This window comes from Staurois parvus, unplaced genomic scaffold, assembly GCF_062004578.1.
Source record: "Staurois parvus isolate SC_StPar_1 unplaced genomic scaffold, SC_StPar_1.0 ptg000818l, whole genome shotgun sequence".
Classification (NCBI taxonomy): domain Eukaryota; kingdom Metazoa; phylum Chordata; class Amphibia; order Anura; family Ranidae; genus Staurois; species Staurois parvus.
The window spans coordinates 8,217,951-8,243,092 of record NW_028318614.1 but is presented as its reverse complement, the minus strand read 5'-3'; the positions used below and the strand labels follow the sequence as shown (position 1 = coordinate 8,243,092).

At 42.1% G+C, this 25,142-nt stretch overlaps 2 protein-coding genes across 4 annotated transcripts in view; one reads left to right on the top strand and one right to left on the bottom strand.

Annotated features, from left to right (window-relative positions):
• The window catches only part of INCENP (inner centromere protein), a 45,633-nt gene extending 36,368 nt beyond the window's left edge, over window positions 1–9,265 (top strand). For both annotated transcript variants that reach the window (XM_089655022.1, XM_089655021.1), the window contains exons 14-18: window positions 2,186–2,373; window positions 7,147–7,258; window positions 7,657–7,818; window positions 7,927–8,083; window positions 8,593–9,265. In XM_089655022.1, coding sequence (XP_089511148.1) covers window positions 2,186–2,373; window positions 7,147–7,258; window positions 7,657–7,818; window positions 7,927–8,083; window positions 8,593–8,807 — 834 coding nt within the window. In that variant the 3' untranslated portion in view covers window positions 8,808–9,265. The remainder of the gene's footprint in view (window positions 1–2,185; window positions 2,374–7,146; window positions 7,259–7,656; window positions 7,819–7,926; window positions 8,084–8,592) is intronic.
• Window positions 5,672–25,142, bottom strand: part of SAXO4 (stabilizer of axonemal microtubules 4) — a 52,606-nt gene continuing 33,135 nt past the window's right edge. For both annotated transcript variants that reach the window (XM_089655024.1, XM_089655023.1), the window contains 4 exons: window positions 24,578–24,658; window positions 24,404–24,492; window positions 17,265–17,397; window positions 5,672–10,682 (listed from right to left, as the gene is read on the bottom strand). In XM_089655024.1, the coding sequence (XP_089511150.1) occupies window positions 17,280–17,397; window positions 24,404–24,492; window positions 24,578–24,658 (288 nt within the window). In that variant the 3' untranslated portion in view covers window positions 5,672–10,682; window positions 17,265–17,279. The remainder of the gene's footprint in view (window positions 10,683–17,264; window positions 17,398–24,403; window positions 24,493–24,577; window positions 24,659–25,142) is intronic.

Below are 25,142 nucleotides of genomic sequence, written 5' to 3'. Positions count from 1 at the left end.
AACACTTTCATGTCAAGGCGTTTTCAAAGTCTAAAATATATATTTAAAAATATAACAAACATGGTAGACTTGCCTTCTCTGTGTTGTGGGTATTGCACACAGCGTCCCCAAATCTCCTCCTTTTCTGGGGTCCTCCACCAACCCTTCAGGTTCCTCCTCTTCTCTATGTACCACCAGGGGAATCCATAGGATATGATTTTACATAACTTTGTGTATTAACCACCTTCCGCCCGCCATATAGTACAATGACGGGCGCAAGGTGGTTCTCTCGTTCTGATAGGATGTCATATGACGTCCTTCCGTTCTCACCGCGCATGTGCGGCTCAGGGAGCAAGCGGCGATCGCCGGTGCGCTGTGTCCCTCGGACACAGCGGATCATGGAAAGAGCCGAAGATGTCGGCTCGGTCATGCGATCAGCTGTGTCCAATCACAGCTGATCACATGTAAACACGGAAATGCCAGTTATCGGCATTTCTCTCCTCTCGAGCTGTCACGCTGACAGCTCGAGAGGAGAGCCGGTAATCGGCTTTCCGTGGAGGGGACATGTGCACTGATCATCAGTGTGCCCTGATGATCAGTGTAGCCACAGCAGTGCCACCTTTCAGTGTCCATCAGTGCCAGCAGTCAGTGCTCATCAGTGCCAGTGCCACATATCAGTGCACATCAATGCCACATATCAGTGCCCATCTGAGCTGCCTTTCAATGTCACCTATCAATGACAGTGCTGCCTTTCAGTGCCCATCAGTGATGCCTGTCATTGCCCATCAGTGCAACCTATCAGTGCCCATCACTGCAGCCTCATTAGCGCACATTAGTGAAGGAGAAAAATCACTTATTTACAAAATTTTTATAACAAAAACTAAAAGTTTTTTTTTTTGTTTTGTTTTTATTTTAATCTTCATTGGTTTAAGAAAAAATAAAAATCCCAGAGGTGATTAAACACCACCAAAAGAAAGCTCTGTCTCAAAAAAATTATATCATATGGGTACAGTGTTGCATGACCGCGCAATTGTCATTCAAAGTGTGACAGCGCTGAAAGCTGGAATTTGGCCTGGGCAGGAAGGGGGTATAAGTGCCCTGTAGGCTAGTGGTTAACAGTTGGTTTGCATCACACAAGCACAGCTGGAGTGCCTGTATGCTTTGAAGTCCGCCTATCTGTTGCATTGATCTTCAGACCCAAAGTCAATCTGTTAACCATTTAAATGTTACCACTTGCACATTGAAGCCCACAATGCACAGGTATACAGTATGTGCATTGTATTGCAGTCCTTTTCAATCTGAATGGCACTCAATTTACATAAATGGTGAACACTCATTTTATCATGCTCGTCAAAATAGTTCATGGGTTGCCTTGACACACACAAGTCTGTGGTTAAATTGTCTTGCCAGGAGATTTACACAAAGTTAGGGGGGAAAACTGGAATACAGGCAGGAATAAAAAGCAGACCGGTGTTCTAGTGGGGTTTACTCCGATAAAAAGCTTTCTTTTTGTGTTGCTGCCCTTTTCTATCACTTTCCTGTTTGGCAAGGGTAACTATTTTTATTGGAGCCCTAGATGGCACACTACCTTAGGGCTGTACCATTATGTGTGCTGATTTATGGCATTTCCTAAAACAATGGCTGTGCGTTCTGATCAGTGTGTGCTGGTGGGGGCAGTTCCCCTGTCGCAACACAAAGGCACAGGAGGGGAGATCGCCACACCAACATTGCTTGTGTTAGTGCAGTGATCAGTCAGGTGTGTGGTGTTTTTTCAAGCTCGCTGGGTTGAACGGGAAAAAAAAAAATGTGTACCTAGCTTTACACGATTGGACATGCAAATACATGTTTGTATCTTTGAAAGTGTACAAGTTGAACATTCATATGTATAGGACTTACAACATTTATATCCAGTAAAATTTAATCTGTTTTGAGAGATGCAACTTGATAGTTTGTGGGGGATTTTTAATTGGGTACCAGATAGCTGTAACTTAACAGGGGTTCTGTTCCTTTTCCAAAGAGAGAAAATAGTTATGGCTGGATTGCTCTTTAAATGGTGCAGTTCAACTTCTATCCTTCAGAGGATTTTTCTCTTTACAAAAGAAGCTGCAAGCTTATACCTCTACTCTTGCCAATGTGTGTTCTGGCTCTGTAAAGTCTTCCACTGTAATTGGATGGGCCAGTATATAACATTGCTGTTATAATATAGGAGGATGAAGAGCGCCGGCACCAGGAGCTCCTCCAGAAGAAGCGGGAGGAGGAGGAGCAAGAAAGGCAAAGGAAGCTTGCAGATGCAAAGAAATTGGCTGAAATACGTCAAGCAGAGCAAGAACGTGAGAGGCAACGAGAACTGCAGGCTGCGGCTGAGAGAGAGCAAGAGCGTCTTCGAGCAGAACGGTGAGTACTGATCTCTCTAGAACCCATTAAATTATGTTGAAACCACTTCCCAGCCTTTTCATTATGGGAAAACATAAACATGCATTTTGATGCATCACCTGCACAATCCCCTTTGGGGGACACCCCGATCAAAGGTTACATATAGTCTTCCCTCTACAAAGGGAAATCATCGGGATTGTCCTTTCCATAGTAGCCCTGGCAACTAAATCGGGCCTAGACTCTGATTATTTAAAACTAACGTTACATTGTTCAGAATAATGTTGCCAAACACTTACAACAGGAATTCTGTAACCACTCCTTTGCCAATCCCACTTTTATGTTTTGTTGGTTCCAGTTATTTTGTGCTAAATCCCTGTTAAGAATTAGTGGAATTTTTTTTTCAAAACACAGCATCTTACAACAGTCATAAAGGACAATCTCAAACTTCCTGTACTTTTAGTCCTAGTATGATAACTTAAGAACACAAGAGCACTGTCCTGCTAATTGGTTAGCAAGTGATTTGATGAAGCAGAACACTTTTCACTAAAACCTGATTCTTAACCTCTTCCCGTCTGCCCATTGTACATACACGGCAGACGGGAAGCAGTGCCGATGCAGGCTGACGTTTCCTGTAAGTCAGCCCTCATTGATGGCTCGTACACGGCTCACAGAACGTGCAGCCCAGAGTGTCGCTCGGACACAGCGGATCATATTACTGCTGTGTTCAGGCAATCACGTGATGTTTTACCATGTGACTGATGTGACCAATCACAGCAGTTACATAATAAACATTGAAACTGAAAGTAAAGATCGCTTCTCTCTGCTCTGTGGGAGAGCGGAGAGAAGCAATCCTGCAGTGTGCGAGTGTACACCAGTCTGTCAGGCTGCTTGTACACTCACACATTGCAGTGCAAGCCACCCCAGTGTCTTTAACCACTTACCTACTTGGCACTTTTACACCCATCCTGCCCAGGCCAATTTTCAGGTTTCAGCGTTTTCACACTTTGGGTACAGTGTTGCATGATCGCTCAATTGTCAAACTAAATTTTTATCATTTTGTTCTCACAACTAGAGCTTTATTTTGGTAGTATTTAATCGCCACTGGGGTTTTTGTTTGCTAAATTAACAAAAAAGACCAAAAATTTTGAAAAAAAAAATGGTTTTCCTGTTATAAAAGTTTGCAAATAAATAATTGTTCATAAATTTAGGCCAAGATGTGTTCTGTTACTTTTTTTGGTGAAAATAACCCAAATCAGAATTTGTTTAGTCTGTAGGAAAGTTAGAGTTAAAAAAACTATGGGCCATATCTGAAAATTGATCAACCCTGAAGTAATTTCTTGAGGCCCAAAAATGTCAGAACAGTACAGATATCCCCCAAATGACCCCTTTTTGCAAAGTAGACAGTCCAACGTATTTCATAAGAGGCATGGAGATTTTTTTTTTTTGAAGCTGTAATTTGTCGTCCTTTTTCGGAAAATCAAGAAATTTAAAACATTTTCACTTTTTTTTATTTTTTTTTACATACTGTAACCAGTGCAGTACAGCGTCATCATGTAACTGGTGTGGCAGTGATCAGGGACACTTGACTGGTGACAATATGAAAAAAAATGATTTTGTTTTTTTAATTTTATTTTTTCCCTCATATTACACTATGACCAAAGTTGTATAATGTTACCATAGTAACATTGTACTACTTTGGGGAAGCAATTAGTATTTTATTTATTTATTTTTTTTACACAATTTGCTTATAGCAAAGAATTTCTTTGCTATAAGGAAGCATTTAACTGAATGAAATCGATTCATTCTTGTTTTTTTGTTGTGATTAGCTATGATTGGCCACAGCTAATCACATGACACAGATGGGCTGTGATTGGCCCAGCCTGTGCATGTGATCACTGTGACCATTCACAGCTAAACACATTTGTATACAATGGATGGCATGAAAGGAAGCTATCCATTGCTTACAACTGTCATGTGACTTGCTGTGATTGGTCACAGCCGGTCACATGGTACTGGCAACGGGGCTGGTACACAGATCTGTTGTCGGCCGTGTTCAAGGTACACAGCCAGTGACAGATCTTGCCACAGCGTGGCCCTGTGGGCACGCGCAAGGCCTGATCTGGGAAGGATGTCATATGACGCCCTCCTGGAGGGACGAGAGGCTCGCCCGGCCGTCATTTTACTATAGGCCGGGCGGGAGTAGTTAAACACTGCATTATTTATTATAAGTACTGTGGGGCAGAGTGCCCACCTGTCCTAGTACACACAAAACACCCCCATACACCATACCAATGTCCAGATCACCGCCATACCAGTGTCCTGATCACAGCCATACCCCAAACCAACACCCTGACCACTGCCATATGCCATACTAGCACCCTGATCACCTCCATACACCATACCAGCACCCTGATCACTGGTTTCAAATATATATCCCATGGATTGTAGACTCTATAGCTTTCACACAGACTAAATAATATAAACTGTTTTGGGTTATTTTTTTACCCTAGAAATGTAGCAGAATAAACTTTGGCGTAACTTTATGAAGAGAGATTAACTATTTGCTAAATTTTATTACCAAAACTAAGCAAAAAATTTGTTGTGGTTTTTGTTTTTTTTTCCAAAACTTTTTGGTATTTTTTCATTTATATATCAAAAAAAAAATTTGTATTGATTAGATACCACCAAAAGAAAGCTCTATCTCAAAAAAAGAATAAAAATGTCACATAGGTATAGTGTTTGTTGCATGACTAATTGTCACTCAGTGTGATATTGCTGAAAGCTGAAAATTGTCCTGGATTGGAAGGGGGTGAAAGTGTATGGACTTGAAGTGGTTAAAGTATGACAAATCAAAGTCTAAATCCTGCCATATACACAATTATATTTGGTACAAATTAAAATCCCAAAGCGTATGATGGCAGACCTTGGTGCCATGTGATTTAGATTTGGATTAATCCAAAACCTTTAGGCAAAATATCCTAAGCATACGTATGTAAAACTAGCTAATTGCTAACTGAAGTATCCTCTACAACATGAGACAAAACAACTTGCACCACTGAAGGGGACAATCTGTAAACAAATAAAATGTTCATTTTTCCAATACCTGCACAGAAACAGGTTGGTAAACTAAAGATACCTGCTTTACACCAAGAAGATCTCAATGCCACCTTTTTTTACCACCTTTCATTCTTGTCCATAGAGGAACAGAGGAAGTCGTTCACCTTTTTTGTGTTATTTCTGCTACAAGTGATTTGATGAAGCAGACCACTTTTCACTAAAACCTGATTCTTAAAATATGACAAATCAAGGGACACAGGAAGTCTTTTACCTTTTTTTATTTTAGATCTGCCACCTATAGGAACATTTGACACTGGTTTAAAAAAACAAAAACAAAACTGTAGACCAGCCCAGGATATCCCCTCCTACGACCAGCATGCTATAGTCATCGGAATCTCCACTTTTGCATGAGTCCTGGGTCTGATAGCTCCCTTCAAGCCAGTCGCATTTGCAAGTTTCACTCCATGCCCCAACAAAGCAGTATTCTGTCATTGTGGGACAAGTCAATCCTATCCTTGGACAGACTGGCTCATTTTGGCACTGAGGACCAGGGTGTCCCTGACCTGATTGCTCAGGAACCAGTCTTTGGATTGGGAAGTCCTTTCTTCCCATCCTTTGTAAGATCCACATGACCAAGGCCAGTCAGCAGGGAAGTTGGTTATTGGACAAATCGTCTTTTTTCCCAACATCCTGGAGTTTGGGGCAGTCTGGATCCCTCTACAGCATTAGTCCATCCTGAAGGAGGATCACCCAATTCAGAATGACAGGCAACACAATGGCAGTGGTATATACCAATCAGGGATGTGATTCACTGGTGTGCATCCATTTCTCAACCACTGCTTCTTTCGGAAAGACTGACTGACTTTGTGTCTTCCCAGGTGGTCCCTTTAAGGATGCACCAGCTTCTAATTCCACCATCTCTAGGTGGCTCAGACAGACTATTATCCAGGTTTATAGGCTATCACGCCCTGATGGTGCTTTAGCTTTTTGGCATTAGGCAACTGTTTCTCAAATATGGAAGACTGTCACCTTGTCATGTTCAAGTGTTGGCTAAGTTCTACTAGATGGATGTTGAGGCCTCATCTGATGCCCACTTTGGGAGGTGGCTGATGGGTACAAAAACTTTTTTTTCTCTTGAAAGAAGACATCATTTTCCACAAATTGTCTAACCCCACTAGTATTCTAGCATGTAAAGTGTAATATTAAACACTTTTTAAATACGCTTGTGCCTCAGTCCTGTATTACAAGTTCAAAGTAGAAGTAAAGGGAAAACTTAATTTTGGGAAGCGTAAGGGAGGGTATAACAGCTGTCAGATATAGAAAGATTTCCTTTCACTTTCTATCCCATAGTCAAAACAGGAAGTGAGAGGAAATATGTTGAAAATGAGGGGATCCCTGGTTGTCACCAGAACTAGTGTCTGCATTGGAAGATTTTTTTTCCCTATTCCTGCTCTGCGGACACCTCCAAAAGTTTGAATTTTCTTTTACTTTTCACTTTCAGCAATTATAAACAGACGAGGAATCTACCTAATGGGTGCAAACAGCTATAAAAAGTCTTGGCGGGTGTTTTAATCCCTCTTCACAGTATCCAAAGCTAAAGAGAGGTTTTTGCCTTTAAGGAGATTGACATCCTGCTGTGAAGGATAGACTATTATGCACTGTGAATCACAATGTGTTATGGTTTTCACGTTTTACATTTTTTTATTCTTGATTAAAAAAACAAACTTGATATTTCAGAGAACGGGAACGAATAGAGCGTGAAAAAGCACTTCAGCTGCAGAAAGAACTAGAAAGGGCGGCACAGCAGAAAGAGCAGCAGCGCAAAGAGGCTGAAGAACGCAAGAAGAGAGTGAGTTTATGTGTTACTGTCTAATCTACTCATCTGTTTCAGAATACTTCAGAGTAATGCATGTGTGGCATAGTTTGGTCAGATGTCTGTGCTATTACAGTGAGCTGCATTTGTGTGGCATTGTTGGTGAGAGGTTCGTAGCAATCCAGTGTGACTACTACTAGTGGATTGAACACTATGGAATTTTTTTTTTTTCTAATCCAGTAGTTGGCGTGCGTGACTTGCTACATATTAAAATGTGAGCTCCACTGATGTGAATAAGGAGAAGGAAAAAAAATTTTTTTTAAGAATATTTATCAACAGGATGTGCAATGCTAGAATTTATCAATGACATCAGTTAGTCATACTTGCATGTGAATGCATTAGATATCGAACATCTGCTATGTGTGCAATTTCAGGAGCAGCAGGAAAAGCTAGAACAGGAGAGGTTACGTAGAGAACTGGAGGCAAAGAGGCTCCAAGAACTAGAGGCTCAGAGGCTGCGTGAGGAGCAGGAGAGAATCGCTAAGGAGAAATCAGCTGCCAATGCTCCAGTGCTAAACGTCACTGTAGATATGCAGGTAAGGGTGTAGTTGAAACGGGCATGTTAACACGAAGCTCAAAAGGAAACCTATTTGTGTCTTACTGCCTATTTGCTACGACTGGGTAATGGTTCCCTTTGTTTCCAGAACTCTCCATCCTGTGAATCCTATGAGATGACTCCTAAAGGATACAAACCCCACCCACCCAAATTAAATCCAGATGATTATGGCATGGACTTAAACAGTGATGACTCCACAGATGATGAGAGCAAGCCTCGTAAGCCCATCCCAGCTTGGGCGTCTGGTGAGTGTCTATCAGCTTAGAGGTGTCTTCATGTAGCAGCAGCATCCTATATTCCCAATTGAGAATTACATAGCTACTATAATTAGACAAAACTCTGGGACTTCTAGAAGTGTTGACGTTTACCTGTCCCATCCTGCTTTATGCACGTTGCTATAGGCTAGTGGGGCAGTCTGTCGTGTGTGTTCATGTGCATGTATTTGTTCTCCTCTGAGAAAATGCTATATCAGATTGCTACTGTTGCTGATTAGCATGCTGTTTAAGCATGTGCATTTGGGTATATGATTTGTTTATAGGCAGGATCATCCCTTGATCCTCTTATCGGAGATTGCATGAACAAATGTCTAGACTTTTTATAGAAGTCGTACACGTAGGGCCCAAGTAATGCAATTTTCTGTAAACTAAGCCTTGTTGCACCTTTTTTATAAAATTATTTTAAGTGTTTGTTTATTCCCCTTCAGTATTAAGTAATTCCTATGAATTCTATCCACCTGTTGTTTTTTTCTCTGCAGGAAGTGAGCTTGCCCAGACAATGCAACAACAGTACTACCGCCCCATAGATGTCGACAAAATATTTGGCACAATTGACAGCCCAAAACTGGAGGACTTGTTTTATAAGAGAAAGCCCCGCTACTACAAGCGCACTAGTTCTGCTGTATGGCACTCGCCACCACTAAACAGTAACAGGCCACATCTTGCTGTGGGCTACAGCCTGAAGAAATTCTAAGCACTGACACTTTGCAGCCCACATCTCAGACTACTGCACACTGCTTCATACCTATCTCTTTTATCTGTAAAGTTTTTTTTTTTTTAACTGGTTATCTTATATATTTGTATGGTAGGGATGTCTCGTTATAAAAATAAAGATTCTTTAAAGATTTAGTTTATTTTCTGCATTGTATAACTGCAGGATGTTGGGAAATGTCCTCATGCATGTAAGGTAAGTTTATAGAAAAGATGGTGATATACTTTGAAAGGTATTGGCTGGCTTTGTCTCAGTGGAACTGTTAATAATACTTGGGTAGCTGTTACATTGGTGATTGTGTCCAAGCTTATGGCCATCTAAAAATCATTAGCTGGTCCAGTCCACTTAAGTGTGAGAAGCATGTGTAATTACATTTTCCAGCAGTTATTATTCTGTATGGTTTTTGTTATTTTTTTAAAACATAAATATATATGTATGTATGTTCTGGTCTGGTTAATTTATTCACAAATGGGTACTCACTGTATGAAATGATAGCAGTTTTCACTACAATAATGACATGGAAAGAATGCAGATCCTCTATTTTGCAACAATGTTTGTGAAGAATGTTATGAACTGGTCATATAGCAAGCATGAATACTGGGCCTGATATAGGTTTAACACCTTCCCGCCCGGCCTATAGCAGGTTGACAACCAACCGGGACGCTCCTCCTCCTGAGTGGACATCACGCGGCTGCAGCATGATCTGTCACCAGCTGTGTCCACAGAACACAGCCGATGACAGATCACTACAATGGCCTGCTGCCAGTGTCATGTGACTGCTGTGACAATTGTATACAATGGATGGCTTCCTTTCATGCCATCCATTGTATACAATTGTGTTAGCTGTGGTTGGTCACATGGTAGAGGCAGGGCCAATCACAGCCCATCTGTATCATGTGAGCTTTAGCCAATCGGCTAATCACAACAGACTGAATCAGTTTCATTCAGTAAAAATGGTTGCCAATATCAACAAAATACATTGGTATAAGCAATCATAATGTGTTTAAAAAAAAGAAAATCCTGATCGCTTTCCCAGAGTAGTACAATGTTACTATGGTAACATTGCTCTGGTCACAGTGCATTGAAAAAAAAAGTAATTTTAAAAGAGAAATTTTTTTTTTTTTACATACGGTCACCAGTCAGTGTCCCTGATCACTGCCGTACCACTGGACTGGTGACAATATGTAGAGGGGGGGGAAACAAAATCACAATTGTTTCTTTTTAAATTCTTCATTTTGTTACAAAAATTAAAATGTCAAAAAGCCTCACAATGCCTCTTACTAAAATAACTTGGACTAATTTCCAAAAATGGCTCGTTTGCAAAGGGAGGGTGGTATTTGTACTACCCTGGTGGTTTTGGGCCTCAAGAAATGAGATTGTTCATCAGTACATCAGGATTGATTGTCAGATCTCTGTATCTCTCCATCTCTAGCCTCTATAACTTTCCTACAGACTAAATAATATACACTAATTTGGGTTATTTTCACCAAAGAAATGTAGCAGGATACATTTTGACCTAAATTAATGAAAAAGGTTATTTGCAAAACTTTATAACTGAAATGAAGAAAAATGCATTTGTTTTTTGTTTTGTTTTTCCCTTTCATAAGCTTAAGCTTTCCTTAAAAGTTTAGCAAAAAATGAAAAAACTCAGTGGTGCAAGGGAGCTTTAGTTGCGTGGGAAAAAAAAAAGATGAAAATTTTTTTATAGGTACAGTGTTGCATGACCGTGCAATTCATTCAAAGTGCAAGACTGCTGAAACTGCATATTCGCCTGGGCAGGAAGAGGGTAAAAGTGCCTGGTATTCAAGTGGTTAAGACCAAATACTTCATGAAATGTAGTTCACTCTTGCCTTCTTCCTAAAACAAAATACAAATGTTATCAGGAAAGAACCAGAGCTTTTACGTAAAATTTTTTCAAGAGTTTTTTGCTTTATAGTTACATTTTGTTAAAGCATAATGACATACGAAGCAGGAGGTGTGGGAAGACTGACCCCTGAGCTGTACAGCCAGCAGGGATGAAGCCAAGAGGTCATGCAAAATCCAGGCCCTGGTGCTATGCCTGCACAGCAGCTGCAAAATCTATAAAACCATGAGACATATTTGGACTCCTTTTTATAAATGTTTCCACACAACCTTCACCTAGGCTTCACACTTTCACATATTTTACTATTGATGCAATTGGTTAAGTTGTTTAAATCTTGTATGGGGGGGGGGGGGGGAATAGACCTCATAGTTTTTAACGTGTACATGCACTATTTTTGGCTTGTAAATGCAAAGTGTTTACATTTAAGAAAACTGGCTCTGATTTAAATTCTTCAAGAGGGGGATGTTCAGAGATATTCCAGATGTCTGGGTCCAGAAACATTTCTCCGAGGGTACAGGCTGGAGTTTTGTGCTCCAATTGCACCATGCTTTATGATTTCCGGTCTACCTTCTCAAAAGTTGAAGGATCTGCATGCTGCTCTAAAGCATTTGCTCGCTTTGTGCTTCATTGTCTCTGTTCCCACAAGTGGGGTATCTACACCAAACTGTTTACAGTTCCAAAAATGAAGGGTGGAATTTACCGCCTTGGACCTGAAGTACATGAATTTATTCCTTGGGTTCAGAAGCTTTAGATGGAATCAGCCAAACCTGTCATTGCTTGGTGTTTTAGTGTTTGCATGAGAGTACTGGGACTAATGGGGACTGCATCCTCTGCATGGCCCAAAACTCTGGACCATCCAATGTGCCTGTCTCCTTGACTAAACTTGTATTTCCAGTGCAACATTTGCATGGGGAAGTAGTTTCCTCCACTAATTTGGGAGATTATCATAACGGATGCCTGTCTGTTGGGCTGGGGGCCAGGTCAGGGAACCTGGTCAAAGGAGGATCCCAAATAATAAACATTATGGAAGTCTGAGCCATTTGACTGTCTCTTCAACGTGACATCTCACCTATGGTGGGCTTCTGGCGTGGGTTCAGTAAAACCATGCCACAGCCATGGTCTAGGCCAGGGGTAGGCAACCTGCGGCTCTCCAGCTGTTGCAGGACTAAAAGTTCCATCATGCCTCTGCAAGTCATAGCTGTAACTCAGTTTTGTAATGTTGCAATGCCTCATGGGAAATGTAGTTCCACAATAGCTAGAGAGCTGCAGGTTGCCTACCCCTGGTCTAGGCCAACCAGCAAGGAGGCACCCGAAGTTGAGCAGCCAAGACAGAAGTGGATTTGATTTTGAGTTGGGCAAAATATCACAATCTGGCCCTGACTGTAGTGTACATTCCTGGCATAGCAAATTGGCAGGTTGACTTTCTTGGCTGTCTGGATCAAGGAGAGCGGTCCCATCATCTGGAGGTATTTTAGGATCTTTGCAGGTGGGGGACACTGGATGTTGACCTGTTATCATCCTGGTTTAAACCACAAACTGAACAGGTTTGCCACTAGGTCCAGGCATCCTCAGGTTTTCATAATATATGCTGTGGTGAATATGAGATCAATTTGCCAGAATAAATGCCTCCACTAAAGCTCCTTCCATGACTACTCCGCAGGATTGAATCGGAGGGCATTACAGGGATTACTGTAGGAAGGAACTGGCCCAGGAGAGCATTGTGCTTAGATTGTACCCTGGTGTCTGGTAGATTTCCCTTGGCCTCTTCCATATTGCTTAGATCTTCTGTGTCAAGGTCCAGTCTACCATCCTGCTTCTTGGTTGCTGGGCTGTTGATGCCAAAGTCCTGAGAGATGGGCTTGTTGGAATCTGTTACTCTATTGGATCTTCCTACTCTGCAGAATTGAATTAAGGCATTAGTGATTCTTGTGGGAAAAAACTTTCCCAGGAGAGCGTTGTGCTTAGATTGTACCCTGGTGTCTGGTAGATTTCCCTTGGCCTCTTCCATATTGCTTAGATCTTGTGTGTCAAGGCCCAGTCTACCATTCTGGTTCTCAGTTGCTGGGCCGTTGAGACCAAAGTTTTGAGAGACTGTGGCTTATTGGAATCTGCTACTCTGTTGGATCTTCCTATGGTGCTTTGAGACCATTTTAGGTAAAAAGGAGGTCCTTGGTTGCAAAACAACATTTTCTTTATGTAAGATGCCTACAGGACAATGCTGGTGTCTATAAGTCTAACTTACATGAAAGCGAACACCAAGAGATGTCTTGACTAGCTAAAATTGGAGTCAATACTAGATTTAAAGCTAACCTCTGAATAAAAAAAAAAACTGCCCTTGCTGTAGGCCCCTTTTTGTATTGCACGGCTTAAATTCTCCTTAAAGGCTAAGTTCACCTTTTAGACAAAAATAATAAATGCACATTTTGTTTTAGGTAAAAAAAAATGTGCATTTATTAATTTTGTCCAAAGGAGCCTGTAAAGCATTGCACCATCGATCAGTATATCGCTAATGCCATGCAGGTCTTCTGCAGACCTGTCAGAATATCTGCTTGACCGTACATCCTGTATGATAAGTAGCTATACTGATAGGTCTGCAGGAGATCTGCATGGCACTGCACTGTGGTTGTTCACTGAAAATTACAAGCCAACAGCTGCTGGGACTTGTAGGCACTCATTTATAGAACTCTTTGAATGAGTGGCGTGGGTAAAGCCCCTGTTGTTTTCAAATCTGACAGTACGGGGAGAAGTGTCCCCGTACTATGTCAGAGGCAGAGGGGGTGGCCGGTGAAGCTGCTGCTATGGGAACATGTAACGTGTTCCAAAGGTGAACTTATCCTTTAAGTCTAGGAGTAGATGAGTAAGGTTTAATACTTATCGAATGCCTTGCTCTGGCAGGCTTTGGTTCTCTCCTAGGCCTTGGGCTGTGGATGGGCCCTCCCCTTCCTTGTTGGTCCTCCATTGTAATTAAAAACATCAGCGAGTAATTGCCAGCTCAAGGTGTCTTAGAGAAGAGGCTATGGGAGACAGGTCACAGCATGGAGGGAGCCTGCCCGAATAAGGAATAAGCATTTAACCCTTGCGTGGGAGTATATTATGGAATATTAAATGACAAGTTCACCTTTGGAACATGCTCTGGCTCTTGCCTCTCCCCCTCATTCCCTTTCCCCGTAATAGCCGTGTTATTTGTTCACAGGGATCACTGAATGTCCCACTGCGGTAGATGGCTTGTAGTTCTCAATGGACTATGAGCAAGCTGAAAGCCTGTACAAAGGTACAAGTAGAAAGCTGGAGGGAGAGTGCAGAAGCCCAACATTGCACCTTTGATCCACTGATAGAGAATGCAATGCTTTGTAACCTCCTTTAGGATAAAATAAATGCACACATTTTTACAGGTTAAAAAAAAAGCATTTCTTTTTTTCCTAAAAAGGTGAACTTAGAGTCTATCCTCTCCTGAGCAGAGTTTAAAGGCTACTTCCAAAGCTGCTGCTTTAACACTCCTGTGCCCCTCTGATGATTGATGTAGGCCATGGCTGTGGCATGGTCTGACTGAATTATGACCACTGAGAAGGAGGGTCCAATGAACTAATTGCAAGTAAGTTGCTTGCAACTCCAAAACATTGATTGGAAACATCAATTCTTCCTGAGCCTAACAACCTGGAGCAAACAGTCCCAGAACTCTACCCCAACCCAGAAGACTGGTATCCATTGTAAAAGAAAAAAAAAATGCTCTACAACACCAGGGACAGAAGTCACCATGACAGAGACATCTTGGTTAGGTAATCATGTTATTTTGCTGGGGAAAAGATTGGATTTGTCCTATATCCTGAGAATCGTCAGGCGCAAGCCCCTTGCGTGGAATTGAGCAAATAGAACTGCTTCTAATGTGGACCCTACAAATCCCAGCACTTGCATACAGGAAAGACCAACATTGAGACTGAAGTTGCCAATCCTGAAGAGGTCCATGTATTGTGACAGAAGGAGAGATAACTTTCTGATGTTCAGGATATATCTGAAATCCTACAAGGTCTGCAATGTGATTGACACATTAGAGTTCAAGACAAGAGAGGTCTGCATGCACAGCAACAGATTGTCCAAGTATCCAATGACTAGAATACCGCTGAGGTAACAAAAAAAATACCCAGAACTTGTATAAGGACATTTGTGAACCATCTCGAAACTGAGGCAAGACAAATGGGAAGAGCCACAAACTGTTAGTGGTTGTCGCTCCCACAGCAAAGCAAAGAAATTGCTCATGACCTGGAAAGACTGGAATATATAAATATGCATCTCTTATGTCGATGGGTGCCAAGATGGCTGTTCTAAAGGGAGGTAGCAATTGATTGAAAAGATTCCATTTGAAACTTTTGAGGACATAAGATGCTGAGAGCTTTGAAGGCTAAGAGGGGACAAATGAGTCTTCTTAGTTTCAGGACTGTAAATCAATTGGAATAAAAACCTTGAATCCTTTTGGCTGGAGAAACAGCAACAATAACTCCCTGAGACAAGTAATTATTTGGCAGGGTGTTTCCAACCTTTGTAGATTCCTCAACAAGGAACCCTCCAAATCCAGAGAGCATATAGTATATTTAATAAACTGGGAAAACCTGCACTCGGCTGACTGGAGAGACTTTCCATATCTGAGCTGTATTTACCAGTAGCAGGTAATAGAAAAAATTCTTCTAATTCAGACAAGAATATTGCAGGAATGCAGGAGACCTCCACTCTCCTGAGGACACTAAGCAAAACTGAGCCGGTATAAGGCGGGAGAGCTTATAGCCTCTAGGGGACTGGCCTTCAGTTTTCTATGTGCCTAATGTCCATTTCTCTTATACAGTAGAAAGCAGTATAACTCTAGGTTGCTTACTGTCAAACTGTGTCCCACAATGGACAATAGAGAAAATGAACCACATCATCTCACCGCATTACCCACAAGGTTGGGTAGTTTTTTCTGTTATAAGCAAGTAACAATTCTCTGCTGTACCATCTACAATGAAGGAAATAAGTATTTGATCCTCTACTGATTTTGAATGTTTGCCTACTCACAAAGAAATGATCAGTCTAAAAATCGAATGGTAGGTGTATTATAACACTGAGACAGAATAGCAACAAAAAAATCAAAAGAAATGTATGTCTAACAAATTATGCACTGATTTGCATGTTTATGAGGGAAATAAGTATTTGATCCCCTTCACAAAACATGACTTAGTACTTGGTGGCAAATCTCTTGTTGGCAATCACAGACGTCAGATGTTTCCTGTAGTTGGCCACCAGGTTTGCACACATCTCGGGAGATTTTGGCCCACTCCTCTTGGCAGATCCTCTCCAATTCATTAAGGTTTGGTGGCTGACGTTTGGCAACTCGAACTTTCAGCTCCCTCCACGGATTTTCAATCGGATTAAGCTCTGGAGATTGGCTAGGCCACTCCAGGACCTTAATGTGCTTCTTCTTGAGCCACTCATTTGTTGCCTTGGCCGTGTGTTTTGGGTCATTGTCATGCTGGAACACCCATCTATGACCCATTTTCAATGCCCTGGCTGAGGGAAGAAGGTTCTCACCCAAGATTTGACTGTACATTGCCCCGTCTATCATCCCCTTGATGCGGTGCAGTTGTCCTGTCCCCTTAGCAGAAAAACACCCCCAAAGCAGAATGTCCTCCTCTGCATCATTCAGATGTTCACTGGCAAACTTCAGACGGGCCTGGACATGTGCTTTATTGAGCAGAGGGACCTTGCAGGCACTGCAGGATTTCAGTCCTTGTCGGTGTAGTGTGTTAGCAATAGTTTTCTTGGTGACTGTGGTCCCAGCTGCCTGGAGATCATTGACAAGATCCTCACGTGTAGTTCTGGGAGGATTCCTCATTGTTCTCATGATCATTGACACTCCACGAGGTGAGGTCTTGCATGGTGCACCAGAGCTAGGGAGACTAACAGTTGTTTTGTGTTTCTTCCATTTGCAAATGATTGCACCAACTGTTGTCACCTTCTCACCAAGCTTGTCCCTGACATCCTTGGGCAGCTCTTTGGTCTTTGCCATGGTAGAGAGTTTGGAATCTGATTGTTTGATTGCTCCTCTGGACAGGTGTCTTTTATACACGTAACAAAATGAGATTAGCAGCACTCCCTGTAAGAGACGGCTTCTAATCTCAGCTTGTTACCTGTATGAAAGACACCTGGTAGCCAGAAATCCTGCTGAATGTTAGGAGATCAAATACTTATTTCCCTCATGAACATGAAAATCAGTGCATAATTTGTTAGACATGCATTTCTTTTGAATTTTTTGTTGCTATTCTGTCTAAGTGTTACAATACACCAACCATTAGATTTTTAGACTGATCATTTCTTTGTGAGTGGGCAAACATTCAAAATCAGCAGGGGATCAAATACTTATTTCCTTCACTGTATGATGTAACAACAGAGCCCAACAGGGAGTTTGGAGTGGAGAAGGAAAGCAGTATAACAAGGGCTGCTATAGAGGGCACTATTAGACAATGCTCTCCTGTATGCAGTAGAGTAAAATACAACAAAGGTTCAGGTGTTGGAATGCTTTGGTTTTTATTTCAGTCTTTGAGTCTCACCTCCCAAACTTTGGCTTAAATATCAGTTATGTGTATTTCATTATTTACAGAGAAGCCACTGTGGAGTTGATTCTGTATTCCAAAACGAGTCCAGCCTTCACGATCTTTCCCATGGGGTGCTAGATCTATAAATCTGCAAAAAAGGGAAGTCAATTCATTGATGGTAACAGAAATATGAATATTTATAATGACCTATCTGAGAAGGTAAACAATGCAAATAGTGCTCCACTAGTCCTGACATTTCAATTTTCTGATACAGGTTGAAAATATAACTTGAGAAGGTTCTCATTTCTAAACATTGCAAAGTGCTGCCTGTTCCAAACTGGCAAGGTCTGGAATATTACAAAAAATGCAAAAGTTTTGAGGATCTTTCACACTTCCATCCAGGGGCTGGTGAAAAGAGCCCTGGCCACCCACCAGAGTTCTAATATTTCAGCCTAACAGGGCTAAACACCGGCCGGGACCATGATTAGATATGTGCAGAATTTAAAAAATGTTTCATTATTTTAATAATTTCATTTAGTTAAATTTACTTATTTTTGGAATTCGTTTTGTTTTCTTTATTCAAATTTTCAAAATTAGGTTGAATTGAATTCAATTCGACCGAATTATTAAAATTTGAATCGGAATTCAAATTTATTCTATTAAAATTTCAGAAGACAGTTATATTCTTTCTATTTTAATGCTATTCTATAGTTTTTTTCTATTCTATTTTATTTTCTATTCTGTTCTATTCAAATTTTGGAAGATGGTTATATTCTATTCTATTGTTATTTCTGGACAGGGTAGGTAACACAATATCCTTGGTAAGGCGAAGGATAGAGAACACGTTAGGCACAAAAGTCTTTAGCTTCAAAACAGCCATATCATTGTGTGAAATCAAATGGGGATCTTTAAAGGCCAATGTTAATATGCAGAGAATCTACTGTCTATTAAAGTCATAGCCACAAGAAAGACTATCTTATGGGATAATGACATGGAACTCATAGGGTCTTTCCTGTCCTACCTCAGGTCAGCACACAATGGGTTAACCCTCCATTGGTAATCTCTGGGATAACCTCCTATAGCTTTGACTAAAAGACCCTCCTCTGGCCTCCTGGTGTTCTTTTTTGGTCACTCCAAGTCACCTTCCAGAAGCATTTGGAGTCCCTTACAGATTTTGCTGAAGTTGAAGATCACCCCTCCCCCTCACCTTCCCCCCCAGATTCTTTGCCTCTCCTGGTTTGGAAGACCCAGAGTGTGGGTGGTAAATCCCCCTAAACCCTGAGTGCCCTGGTGCCAGGGATGTGGGCATTTTGTGCTTAAATAGCACTGTTTTTTGCTGACCGTTGGGGTGCTTCTTCTCTCTTTTTGGCCTGTGCTGCATTCCCTGTGGGTTTTCTTAAGCAGTGTGTCCCGCTGTGTAATCTCTGTTTTCTCCTTCTGATGGCTACCAGTGAGGCAATTGGGACTGGGAGCCACTTGTTTCCCCCACCTGTAGGCTACAGAGTAAACCTATTGCAGAGAGCCACCAGCCGACGTGGTCATGTTTTCTGCTCTCTGCATACTGTCTCCAAGTATGAGAATGCTTTGCCTGTCATGCATGTGGAACAGTCTGTATACTGACAGGGTTTGTTACTCTGATCTTCTTGTTTGCAGTGCTGCATGAGCCTGTTGGTCTATTTGCCTCAGTCCTGCTGCATTTCCTCACTGTTAGTCTTAAAGGGGACATGACCCTAAAATTAACACTTTCTTTACTTGATCTCTTTTTCTTATGGAGTGATTCTTCTCGCTTACAGATGAGTTCACTACAACGGTCAGAGGCATGAGGATCCCAAGAGAGGTATGAGGGGGCAGCGTGGAACAGCTGGAGGAAAAGCGTGTATTTACTCACAGTTGATTGTTCTTTGGCTGTTTTGCAAGAGACAAAGCCCAAAATGGAAGCGCTAAGCATAAGTCCTGCCAATGGTCTGTGTCACCACAGCGTGATGGATCCCATTCATCTGCACAGAGGCTCTCACATTTCTTCTTCAAATCCCCAGAGGCAGAATGCTCACGCATCTACCCCAGACCATCTGCTAACTCAACATCCAGCAGAGGGCTTGTGCAGGGCCTGCAAACTGTCAGCCTTTCCGGGGAAGCTGGTCTGTAAAGCTGCCACAAGGAAGTGGCAACAGACAAGGAGGAAGACACAAGGATGTTCAAGAGCTACATGTGAGGCAATAGAGGAGAGACTTCACAACATGTCAACTTCAACAAGACACTCTTCCAATAAGCTTGCACAACCCAGGACCTCTCGCACTTGACCCAAAGAGGATTCATCAGATGCATCTTCAGATCTAGAAGAGATCTAGCCTGTCCACTTTCACTTTGATCTTGTGGGTTCCTTCATTGAGGCCCTTAAGAAAGCTTTGGACTGGGCGCCAGAATCTCAGCCTCCGCAAACAATCCGCAGATTTTTCCCTACTCTAAAAAAAGAAGGACCCACTTTTCCATTTTTTCTGAAAATCAAAGAGCTCTTAAATGCTCTATCTCATGCTAACACCAGACGCAAGTTTATGGGAATCTCCACCAGGGGTGTCTATGGTGCTACAGTGATTTGCCCACCATGTCTCATTGCCCTTGGAGAATTCAGTTACTTTCAAGGATCCAGAACTTCGTCTGGTGAATGCGAATATAAAAAGAATCTATTGCTTGTCCAGGTCAGCCTTATGCTCAGCCATAGCTTTAACTGCCTTATCCAATGCATTTAAAACATGACTTTCTAACATTGAGACCGCCTTGAACTCGGACATGGACCCGGCGAGAATTGTGATGTCCTTGGAGGAGCTGAATCTGTCAGCAGATTTCCTAGTAGAAGCTTTAGTGGAGCAGTGAAGCTGGCAAGGGCAATGATCAAAATAGTCACAGCAAAAAGAGCCCTTTGGCTGCGTCATTGGTCAGTGGATGGGGCTTCCAAATGGGTCTTCTGCAATCGTCAATATAATGGAAAACTATAGTTTGCGTAAACTTTGGAAGATGCTATTAAATGAGTAACAGGTGCTAAAGTAGCTCTTCTTCCTCAGCCTGGCAGAAAGAAACAGAAGCCAAGCAGGTCCAATCAGTCGAGATACCGGCCAGAATGAGATGGACCCCAGTGGAGGGGGACTCGAGTTCTTTCCTCTGAGGCATCAAAACTAAGCCATCGCAAGCTGTGAAAACCAATGTCAAGTCCTTTAAAAGGTGCGCCCGTCCAGGCTCCTCTGGTTGGGACGAGACTAGCTTCCATTTGGAGAGTCTGGGCAGAGAACATTACAGATCACTGGGTTCATGATTAAGTAAAAATCAGCTATTCAACAGAATACATGCACAGACCTCCGGATTTCTTCCTTCCAACAGAAGAGTGGGGGAGGGGCTTCTAGTCCCCGATTTTCCTGATGTCCTCAGGGGCCTTGAAGTCTGTTTTAGATCTCAGGAGATTAAACAACTACATCGCCAACAGGAGATTCAAAATAGAGTTTCTCCAAACTATAATGAGGGTGGCACAAGAAGAGGATTGGCTGGTTTCAATGGATCTTTCAGATGTTTATCTGCATGTTTTCATAAACAAACAACATCTGAGTGATTTAAGATTTGCAATACAGGATCAACACTATCAGTTCACGTCTCTCCCCTTCAGTATCTGTACTGCCCCAAGAGTTTTCTCAAATATCATCCTCTCCATCATTTCTCTAATTAGTCCTTAAGGAATAAGAATTTTTCATTATTTAGACAATATCCTGATACTCAGGAGTTCTGTTCAGCAGCTCAAGAAGCATCAAAATCACATCCTTGAGACCCTGGCCAAATTTGTTGGGATGGTGAACCTACAAAAATCATCCTTCTCAGACAATGGAGTACCCCAGGTTGGTGTTGTGCACCTCTCAGGGACATGTCTTTCTCCCAAACAGGATGATTCAAGAATTGCTCCACTGTGTTCAGAGGGTCATGGGATCAGCTTCCCTCTCAGCAGAAGACTGCATGGTCTTGATCGGAATGTTTACTGCTGTGATATCGGTAGTCCCCTGGGCCAGGTGGTACATGAGGGCCTTTCAAGTGCCCATCTTAAGGCAATGGGACAAAGTATGCCAGAAGATGCACATTCCGGAAGGTGTTTGTCAAGACCTGAGGTGGTGGACTATGACAGAGAGCTTCTCCCATGGCCCATTGTCAGGGGAAGCATTTTCAGGCTGCTGGAGCCAGCTGGAATGCAGGCAGTCAAACTTTCTAGAAGTGAGAGAGGCCTTCCAGGTTTTTCAAGAGGATTTATAAGGAGCCCAGGTCAAGGTAAACAGAACAACAGTAGCCTACCTTGCCCGCCAGGGTGGAACAAGGAGTTTAACTCTCCTTCACTTATCAGCAGACATCTTTTCTTTGGTGAAACTTCATCTGCAAGATTTAATGGCAGCATATCTGCCAGGGAGCCAAAATCAATGAGCAGATCGGTTGAGCAAATGCTTTCCTAAATAGAGTGCATGGGCTCTTCAGCCAAAATGCCTCAAGGCAATCTTCAGGAGGTGGCGCAATCCTGCAATCGACTTGATGGTGATCCCCCCCAGAACACTCAACTTCCATTGTTTGTAACCAGCTACAGGGCTACAAGTGCACAGAGGCCATAGCACAGGACACCTTTGCAATTCCTTTGGACTTTCCATTGGTGTACATCTTTCCGCCATTTTCATTGCTTATGAAGATCCTGTTGAAAAAAGTCTATGCAGTCTTGGCGGCACTTCAGTGGCCGAGGAGGCCTTGGTTCCCCCATAATCCTGCAGATGCTGTTGGCTCCTCTAATCTTGTTCACAGTCAAGGGGGATGTTCTGATTCAGAACCAGTGACAAGATCACAATCCCACAAGACTACACCTAGCAGCATGGCTGCTGAATCATCACAGTTAAGGGCTAGAGGCCTCTCCTGCCAAGTAGTGTGGACCGTAATGAAGGCTAAGAAATTGTCCACCAGCCTCACGTACGAGCTCATTTGGAACAAATTTGTTGAGTTTGCTCAACACAATCACTTGTCTCCTGAAGCTCCAACTCTGCCTAATGTGTTGGATTTACTTCAGTCAGCCTTGGATGTGGGCTTGGTGTATAATTCTACTAGAGTACAATTCTCCTCCTTATTATTTCTGACAGGAAGGATATAGATGGACTGAAGACCCTGTGGTGAGACCTTTTCTGCAGACAGGAATTCGAATTCGGCCACCTAAAAAACACTTATACCGTCCTGGGATCTGGGCCTCATTCTCAAATCAAGAAAAAGAAAAAATCTCTCAGCACTCTCAGCTTAGTACATGAACAACAGTCAAATGAATATGAAAGTACTTATTCACAATTCCTATTGGTGGAATCTCTGGAGTTGATAATATAACGAAGTCCTGGCTCAGGATGGTGGGTACAAGTATTCAGCAGCCTTAATGAGGTTTATGTGGTATGAAGACCAGGGATGGATGGATGAATTCTCATTCTCAAATTACTCATGGAGGATCCATTTGTGCCATCAGACTCCCTATGGTTTCAGACCTCGAAGCTCATTTTTCTGATCAGCATCTCTGCCAGGTTGGTGGCCTTGTCCCGCAAAGAGCCTTATTGTGTGATCCTTCCACAGAGATCTATTATTCGTCCCTCGACTAGTCTTAGGTCAAAGGTTGCCTCTAGCTTCCATGAAAACTCGGAGGACATCCTTCCAAGTTTTACTCAGCTACCTTCGTCTTCTCAGGAAGAGGACTTCAGTGCCCTGGAGCTAGAGACTTTGTTGTCTATTTACCTGCAAAGGTCTGCTCCTGTGAGGAAAATGGATAACCTATTCATCCTCCCTTTCGGACCTAAAAGGGGTGAAGGAGTGATCGCTAGGATTATTTCCACCTGGGTATGGAAAGTTATCACTCTAGCGTACAAGCATCAAGGTCTGGCTGCTCCTGAAGTGGTGCAGACCAAGAGGGATGACCGCTTCCTGGCCAGCATATGCTAGAGTTCCACTGGAAAGCATTTGTAAAACAGCCAATTGGAGTTCTTGTACAACCTTCGCTCACCATTATAGCTTGGATGTTCAGGCATCATCCGCTAAATTCGGAATGTAGTCATCTTGTCAGCCTTACAAGGAAAATAAATCTTCTATACTATGCAGCATATTTTTTGAGTCAGTGTTCCTTTCTTTTTCCTGCCCTTTTCTTTTGGTAGTTAATTCCCATTGTTTGCTGACGTGATGTAGGCCAGGAATACGGAAAATTGTTATCGTATACTTACCGTAATTTTCCTTTCCTGGACTATCCTCGTGTCAACAAATTGATTCTTCTTTACTCTCTAGTGGCTTGTCACTATCTGGTTATGGAACACCTGGGGGCCCAGGGAGGGTCTTTTATTCTAAGCTATAGGTGGTGGTCCTGGAGATTACCTATGGAGGTTAACCCTTTGTGTGCTGACGTGAGGATAGTCCAGAAAAGGAAAATTACGGTAAGTATATGATAACCATTTTCCGTATTGTAACACCAACAATACTTGACTGAAATCCCACAGGTAGAGTAGGGACTGAACAGAGGGAGCAACCATTCAATCTCTTGTACGAATTGTGAATTATTCACATCCTTATGATTAAGCAACTACAGTGAACACATCAAGGATGGGCGATCCCTGAGCGGGAACATCTAGTATACTTTTATAACGAGGGGGGGTTGGTGCTGCGCTAATCAAAAATCTAAATCAATTTAAATAAACAAAGAAAGGTGGGTGTTTATTTAGATTTATGTAGATTTTTGATTAGAGCAGCACCAACCCCCCTCTCGTTGTATTTTCACTATTTGGTTGTATAGCTGGGTGCTAGTTGCTTTTCGAGACTGAGGGGTTTAGTTTAGCATTTTATTAGGTTTGTAGTGGCAGTGCAGAAGGTTTTTTCTTATTTTACACTGCATGCTGTTATGTTCTCTGTATGCTGCTACTGTATGTTGTCTATGGCCGCATTAGGCGTTTAGAGGGGCTGACGTTTCCAGTGTGATGTTGGTCTCCTAACATGACCACTAATGCTTTCTCTGCATGGAAATCTTTATATTCCAAAATCACCCTTATTGTGCTATACACTCTTTTTGTGCATAGCAAGCTTTATACAGTATAGTAATTGCTGTTGAATTCTGAAGATGGACTGTAAAGTACCTTTGGTTGTAGTTGGTCAGGTAATGTTGCGGAGGCTCCTTCTCAGGCTGCACATATTTCAGATTATTGTTACTGAATCCAGATGTTTCCTACAAAAGGGTACACATTTCCTCATTTAAGTATATAAAAAAAGCAATTCACTTATTATCAAAAAGAAAATGCCTGTATACAGACCTTCTTCCCAACATATAATCTTCCTAAAAGATCATCTTTCTGCTTCATGTTGTGGCCAGGTCTGGAGTCATCAAGAAGAGACTGCGATTTATATGTAAATATAGACAGCATAAAAAAATCTAATTATGCCCAGGAATTAAAGTAATTATGCAGACAATTCTACAGGAACTTATTCAGGTAATTTCTCTGTATTGAGCAATCAAATATATTCACAGATAAACACATTATGTAATTTTTGATACCATTCCCATCCCTGGAAATGTATGAACCAAGGTGTGCTGCAGTACCATTCACTTTGAATGGCAGAACACACTATTGCTGTACCAAGCAACATGCCTTGCATTGTGGTGCACTGTGTTAGAAAAAAGGCTTGGGTGCATACAGGAGCGATGCCAGCTCATTAAAAATGAACATGCTGCTTTATCACTTCAAGTCTGGACACTTTTACCCCCTTTCTGTCCAGGCCAATTTTCAGCTTTCAGTGCTGTCACACTTTGAATGACAATTGCGTGGTCATGCAACATTGTACCCATATTAATTTTTTAGCATTTTTTTTGAGACAGAT